This window comes from Peromyscus leucopus, chromosome 6 (assembly GCF_004664715.2).
Source record: "Peromyscus leucopus breed LL Stock chromosome 6, UCI_PerLeu_2.1, whole genome shotgun sequence".
Lineage (NCBI taxonomy): Eukaryota > Metazoa > Chordata > Mammalia > Rodentia > Cricetidae > Peromyscus > Peromyscus leucopus.
This window is the reverse complement of record NC_051068.1, coordinates 68,676,203-68,683,675: the sequence shown is the minus strand read 5'-3', so window position 1 is coordinate 68,683,675 and position 7,473 is coordinate 68,676,203. Positions and strand designations below refer to the sequence as shown.

At 44.8% G+C, this 7,473-nt stretch overlaps 1 protein-coding gene across 1 annotated transcript; it reads right to left on the bottom strand.

Annotated features, from left to right (window-relative positions):
* Nucleotides 1-2,522: 2,522 nt before the first annotated feature.
* LOC114683226 (speckle-type POZ protein-like) lies at nt 2,523-6,295 on the bottom strand. The gene is made up of 2 exons (XM_028857442.1): nt 6,235-6,295; nt 2,523-3,127 (listed from the first exon to the last, which is right to left on the bottom strand). Exons 1-2 carry the CDS (start codon nt 6,293-6,295, stop codon nt 2,523-2,525), a joined length of 666 nt encoding a protein of 221 aa, XP_028713275.1.
* Between the last annotated feature and the right edge of the window lie 1,178 nt (nt 6,296-7,473).

Genomic DNA, 7,473 nt, shown 5'->3' with positions numbered 1-7,473 from the left:
TCTTGGATTTGGGTTGCAAGTATTTCATTGAGTATTTTTGCATCTATGTTTATATGGGAATTTGGTCTGTAATTTTCTTTTTTAGGTCCTTATATGGTTTGGGTATTAGGATAACTGTGGCCTCATAAATGAATTGGTCAGTGTTCCCTTCTGTTGTTATTTAGTGAAATACTTTGAGGACTATTGGTGTTAACTGTTCTTTGGAAATCTTGTAGAATTTTGTGCTAAAACCATCCGGTTCTGGCTTTTTTTTTTAAAAGTGACACTCCCCCCTTTTTTTTTTTTTTAAAATTTATTCTTCTCTCATAGAATATATCCCAACTGCAGCCCTTCCTTCTCTCTACTTCTCCTAACCCCCCCCCCCCACACCTCTTCTCTCTCCCAGATCCACTGCTTCTCTGTTTCCTGACAGGCCTCCAGGGATATCAATGAACACAGTTTAACAAGATGCAATAGGACTAGGCCAAACCCTTATATCAATGCTGGATGAGGCAGCCTAGTAGGAGGAAAAGGGTCCTAGGAGCAGGCAAAAGAGTCAGAGATACTCCTACTCTGATGGTTAGGAGTCCCACAAAAACCTCAAGCTAAACAACCATAAAATATATGAAGAGGACCTTGTGCAGACCCATGCAGGCTGTGATTGCTGCTCCAGTCTCTGTGAGCCTCTATGACCCTGCATAGTTGATTTAGTGGGACATGTTCTCCTGGTGCCCTTGACCCCTTTTGCTCCTACAATCCTACCTCCTCCTCTTCAGCAAGGTTCCCTGAGCTCTGCCTAGTATTTGGTTGTGGGTCTTTGCATCTACTCCCATCAGCTGCAGAAGGAAACCTCTCTGATGACAATTGGGTAGGCACCAATCTATGAGTATAGCAGACTATTATTAAGAATCATTTCATTAACCTTTTCTTTTTCAATCACGTTTGATTCTACCTTAGGTCTCTGTGCCATGCAGCTTCCAGTTCCTGACCACCCAGGCAGTGTTGGACATGGGCTCCCTTCATGAGTTTCATGAAGTTTCCACTGCACTAGGTTTCCACATTGCCTCCCCCAAGTACTCCCAAATTCCAGTTGTTTCTTCCAATATTCTTTCCCTCCATCCCTCCCACTCCCACCTGATCTCTCCTGTTTCCATCCCCACCTGTTCCCAGTCCACCTGCAAACTCTATTCTATTTACCCTTCCCAGGGACATCCATGCATTTGTCCTAAAGCCCTCCTTGTTACTTAGCTTCTCTGGGCCTGTGGATTGCAGCTTGATTGTGTTGCTATGTGGTCAATTTTAGAGAAAGTTCCATGAGGTGCTGAGAAGAAGGTATATTCTTTTGTGTTTGGGTGAAATGTTCTTTATTTAATTTCAGAGACCCAAGTTTAAACAGAAACACTACTGGAATCCATAAGCTGATTTAAAATTTTTATTCATGTTTGAAGTGAGATCCTAATTAGTTTTGCTGGGCGGTGGTGGTGCACGCCTTTGATCCCAGCACTCGGGAGGCAGAGGCAGGTGGATCTCTGTGAGTTTGAGGCCAGCCTGGTCTACAAAGCAAGTTCAAGGAAAGGCACAAAGCTACACAGAGAAACTGTCGAAAAAAAAAACAATAACAAAAAAAAAAAAACAACAAAAAAAAAAATTAAAAAAGCTGGGTGGTGCATGCTTAATCAGCACGAGCAGAACAGAGATCTCTTGAGTTGAGCAGCCACAGTGAGTTCAGAAAGACAAAGACACAAGAAACGTTTCAGAAAAGAAGAAGAAGAAGAAGAAGAAGAAGAAGAAGAAGAAGAGGAGGAGGAGGAGGAGGAGGAGGAGGAGAGGAGAGGAGGAGAGAAGAAGAAGAAGAAGAAGAAGAAGAAGACATAATTAGTCTTAACAATAAAAACTGGAGTCAGATATTGAGGGTGAAAGCTGAAAGATCAGAGGAGCAGCCACCAGTGAGTTCTTATTTCTCCAGATCCTCTGACCTAATGAGGTCCAGATTCTGTCTCTATCCACCTGATATTCCTGTCTCTACCTCCCTTGTGCTAGGATTAAAGGTGGGTACCACCACCAATAGGCTCTGTTTCTTTTTTAGACTGGATCAATCTTGTGTAGCCCAGGGTGGCCTTGAACTCCTAATCTTCCTGCTTCCTCCCAAGTACTGGGATTAAAGGTGTGTCCACCACTGTCTGACCTCTGTGGTTATCTAGTGGTTAGGTTTGCCCTCTGATGTCCAGGCAAGCTTTATTTGTCAGAAAACAAACAAAATATCATACAACACATGTTATATTTAATTTGGGTAAGGTTTTGTCTACTTTATAAAGAATAGCAGAGTCAAGCATATCTCTCCAGCATTCTAACTTACATACAGCTGTATTAAAACAGGAGCCACCCTGATTAATTTACTCAGATTCACTGTAAATTTTCCACAGATCTCTTTCTACCCAGGAGTCATTTGTAACAACACTGGCTGGTGCTTCTGGAACATAAGAGGAGGTCAGAGCTAACCAGGGTCTCTTCAGAGGATTGAGAGGGAGCTCCAGGAAAGGGCTTCATGGATAAGCCAGGAAGCTATATGCTTCAGCCACCAAGTGGGGATATGAGCCCACCATTATCTTCCAGCCTGAGGTGTCAGAGACCTCAGAGGCATGTGCTGTAATGAAATCCAGTGCCTCGGTTTTCAGCTGCTCTGAGCTGTGGAGGTCAGCCAGGTAGAGAGTGTGGGCAGTGTTCTCTACATTGAGATCCCTGCAGAGGGCATCCTCACACATGACCTTCAAATGCTCCAGGCCATACTTGTCAGCAGCTGCCATCACAGAATCTGCCATGCTGTCCAGATCTGGTGCTGTTCCTGTGTAAATGAAGTTCATCATTGCCTTGAAGACTTGCGGCTCCAGGTCAGGGATCTCAATGCGATTCTTTCTGCTCTCCTCCATGTCATGTTGAAACATGGCTCTGAAAACTGGAGAGCGAGCTGCTAAGATGGCCTTGTGAGCCTGAAATTCCTGGCCAGCTACCACCAGGCAGCAGTCTGTGAATCGGGAATTCTCCCACAGCTCTCCTAGCTCATCTGCCAATGTGCATCTGGGAACCTGGATCCCTGGCTTCATGCTCTGATCAGAGATGTTGAAGGAGTCCTGGACCATGCTCACCTGGCAGAGAAGGGTGAGCTGGTCATCTGGAAGAAGCTGCTGTGCATGAGACAAGAGGAAATCTCCAAGGATGAACTTTTTGAATCCATTCCAGAAGAATTGCCCAAATTCTCAGAAGCCTGCCCATGCACTTGGGACAGATCCTGATCCCTCTGCCTGGGTACCCCCCAAACAGTTAGAGCCAAACAACTGTCTTCTGTGTCCAGAGGGCCTAGTCCAGTCCCATGGGGGCTCCACACCCACCAGTCCACAGTTCATGGGTTTCCACTAGTGTGGCTGGTCATCTCTGCATGTTCTCCCATCATGATCTCAACATCCCTCGCCTGCAGTATCTCTCCTCTCTCTCATCAGTTGGATTTCCAGAACTCAGCCTGGTGCCTGGCTGTGGATCTCTGTATCTGCCTCTATCTTTCACTGGACAAAGGCTCTATGATGATAGTTAAGTTATTTGCTAGGCTGGTCACCAGAGTAGACCAGTCCAGGCACCCTCTGGACCACTGCCAGAAGACCAAGGTGGGGTCAACCTTGTGGATTCCCGAGAGCCTCCCCAGCACCCTGTCTCTTCCTATTCCCATGATGACCTCATCTATCATGGTATCTTCCTCCAGGAAAGACCTCCTAAATCTTGGCAGGTGATATCTATCAACAAAGGTTACTACTGGCCTTACCAGGACTTGGTCATTATCTCAAATTTTCTCTCTGGGACCCTAAAGATGCTTCATCCACAGACAGCAGAAAGCAGTCTAGAGAAAATGATGCCCACATTCCCAAGAGTTCGGGGGTCTGGGTGGTCTTTGGTTATTTGGTGGGTAATGGATGTTTGTTATCATTTAGGGGAATATAGGAATGATAAGATAATATTGTAGATTATTGAATCTATTTTAAACTAAAAAAAACTATTAATCTCAAATATTTTGTATTTGTAAAAACTTTTGTATATTGATAAAAATTTAAGGTAATTTTTGGACCCCAAGAAAGACATGGAGATCACCCAATGACGGAGAAATGGATGAGATCTACATGAACAGCCTGGACATGAGTGGGAGCAATGAAGGGCAAGGGTCAAGGGAAAGAGAGTGGGGGATCCCAGCTGGATCAAGAAAAGAGAGGGAGAACAAGGAATAGGAGACCATGGTAAATGAAGACCACATGAGAAAAGGAAGAAACAAAGAGCTAAAGAGGCCCACAGAAATCCACAAAGATACCCCCACAAAAGACTGCTGGCAATGGTCGAGAGACAGCCGGGACTGACCTACTCTGGTGATGGGATGGCTAAACACCCTAATAGTTGTGCCAGAAACTCCATCCAAGGACTGAGGAATCTGGATGCAGACATCCATGGCTAGGCCCCGGGTGGAGTGCTGGGAGTCTAATTAGTGAGAAAGAGGAGGGTTTATATGAGCGAGAATTGTTGAAACCAAGGTTGGATAAAGCACAGGGACAAATAGCCAAACGAATGGAAACACATGAACTATGAACCAAAGGCTGAGAGGCCCCCAACTGGATCAGGCCCTCTGAATAGGTGAGACAGTTGATTGGCTTGATCTGTTTGGGAGGCATCTAGGCAGTGGTACCAGGTCCTGAGCTCATTGCATGAGTTGCTGTTTGAAACCTGGGACTTCTGCAGGGACGCTTGGCTCAATCTGGGAGGAGGGGACTGGACCTGCCTGGACTGAGTCTATCAGGTCGATCTCAGTCCTCGGGGGAGGGAGGGACCTTGATCTGGAGGAGGTGGGAATGGTGGGTGGGCTGGGGGGAAGGGGAGGGGGGCAGGAAGGGAGAGAACAAGGGAATCTGTGGCTGTTATGTACAGCTGAATAGTATTGTAAAAAATAAAAATAAAAAAAAAGAGTTAAAAAATTTAAGGTAATTTTTGTTACAAAACATTGTATATATATTTCTATTCTTGTTTAAAGGATTTTTGTATATTGATAAAAAAAAGAATTGCCTTAACCTAGTGACTCTTGGGCTCCTCATAGTTTGTGTTTTCTCTCCTTTGGCACTTAAGATCCAGAACTGGAACTTTGCCCAAACATGACTCTTTGGACAGCTAAGCAACTGTAGGTAAACTGAGATGTAATCTTTGCTTTCTATATCGGATCCATTCGGGTATATTCTCAAACACCATTGGTCACTGGCTCCTGGTGAGAAAGTGGAACTTTCAATGACTTCTGACATTCCCTTCAAGCAGAAACAGAAGTTGTTAATGGTCCACTTGCAGGAGAATTTCTGGACACTGATCTTTGTGTATCCCCAGCTCTTAGCTAAAAGGTCCTGTGATATATCTGCTTGAGGTGGTTTGAAAGTTAAAGCTGATCCAAAATGAAGAACTGGGATTTGTTTTTTTTTTCTGCTTCAACCTAGGAGTCACAATTACAGATATATTTTAGATTTTTAGTTTCTCTTTTCCCCTATGTTCCTTTTTCAATGGGGCTGGAAACTTGTGTCTCTGAAATTTTCTATCCAGATTTCAATATTAGTTTCAGAGAAGACAGTCTGGGCTACTAGGGACTGTTACATTACTCCATTTTTTTTCTAGGTCAATAGGAAATTAATTTTGACATTTATAAACAAGTTGAATAGTTTGGATGAGTTTATTCATTCACATTAAAAATGTTGCAGAATATATACAAGGAAATCTCTCCGGATGAACAAAGGAGATTTATTAGAATGACTTAGGGCTGCATTCCTGCTAGTCCCACAATGACTAGCTGTGAAGAGAAAGTCCAAGAATCTAGTACTTACTTAGTCCAGGAAGTTGGATGTGTCCTCTGGTCTTCAGTAGATGCTGGAATTCTGAAGAAAAATTCTCTAGGGGCCCGGCGGCGGTGGCCAACAGGGACATTCAGGCCCAGCGGCAAACAGCAGAGACATACAGGCCCAGTGGCGGCCCACAGAGGTAGACAGGCCCAGCGGCGAAGACAAGCAGATGCAGGTAGGTCCGCGGAGACAGCCGTAGAGGTAGACGGGCCCAGCGGCGGCCCACAGAGGTAGACGGGCCCGGCGGCGGCGGCCGACAGGGACATACAGGCCCGGCAGCAGCCAGCAGAGACATACAGGCCCGGCGGCAGCTGGCCGAGACATTCAGGCCTGGCAGCGGCCCGCAGAGTCAGACAGACCCAGCGGCAGCTGACAGGGACATACAGGCGCCCGGTGGCTGCTAGCAGAGACATACAGGCCTGGGCAGCGGCCCGCAGAGGCAGACAGACCCAGCGGCAGCTGACAGGGACATACAAGCCCAGCGGTGGACCACAGAGGTAGACAGGCCCAGGGATGGAGACAAGCAGATGCAGCTTGGAACAGGGATGCCTCTAACCCCAACACCTGGGGAAGAAGCTATCTCCGTGGGACGGAACCAGAACGAATCTGAACACTCCGTCTGAGGACAACCCAGGGCCCAGCTGCTGATCCTGTGAAACCCAACAACTTGGAGGTGTTGGTGAGACTACCCCGCTCAGCTGAAACCCATCTGGGAGAGGAATCAGATGCCTACAGTTTGAAGTCTGAAGAAACAAGATCAGCTGAGGAGTTGACACATGAACAAAACATGACCTGGGAACACAGAAGAAGGTGTTCTCAACAGATACAAAAAAATTGGAATAACCTCCTGTATCTTATCAGACCACCATGCCTTAAAGTTAGACCTCACCAACAACAAAAATTATAGAAAACCCACAAACTCATGGAAACTGAATAATGCCCACCTGAAACATCAATGGGTCAAGGAAGAAATAAAGAAAGAAATGAAAGATTTCCTAGAATTCAATGAAAATGAAAGTACAACATACCCAAACTTATAGGACACTATGAAAGCAGTGCTAAGAGGAAAATTCATAGTTCTAAATGCACACATAAAGAAGATGGAGCAATCCCATACCAATGAATTAACAGCACAACTGAAAGCTCTAGAACAAAAAGAAACAAACTCACCCAGGAGAAATAGATGCCAGGAAATAATCAAATTGAGGGCTGAAATCAATGAAATAGAAAACAAGAGAACAATACAAAAAAATCAATGAAACAAAGAGTTGGTTCTTTGAAAAAATCAACAAGATAGACAAACCCCTAGCCAAATTAACCAAAAGGCAAAGAGAGAGCACCCAAATTCACAAAATCAGAAATGAAAAGGGAGACATAACAACAGACAATGAGGAAATCCAGAGAATCCTCAGATCATACTTCAAAAACCTGTACTCCACAAAATGGAAAACCAGGAAGAAATGGACAATTTTCTGGATAAATACCACATATCAAAATTAAATCAAGACCAGATAAACCATTTAAATAGACCAATAACCCCTAAAGAAATAGAAACTGTCATCAAAAGTCTCCCAACCAAAAAAGCCCAGGA

Coding starts and splice junctions, on each gene's coding strand:
- LOC114683226 (XM_028857442.1), bottom strand. CDS start 6,295: ATGTCTCTGCTAGCAGCCACCGGGCGCCTGTATGTCCCTGTCAGCTGC. Junction 3,128..6,234: donor CAGCTGCCGCTGGGTCTGTC/TGACTCTGCGGG, acceptor TCACCCTTCTCT/GCCAGGTGAGCATGGTCCAG.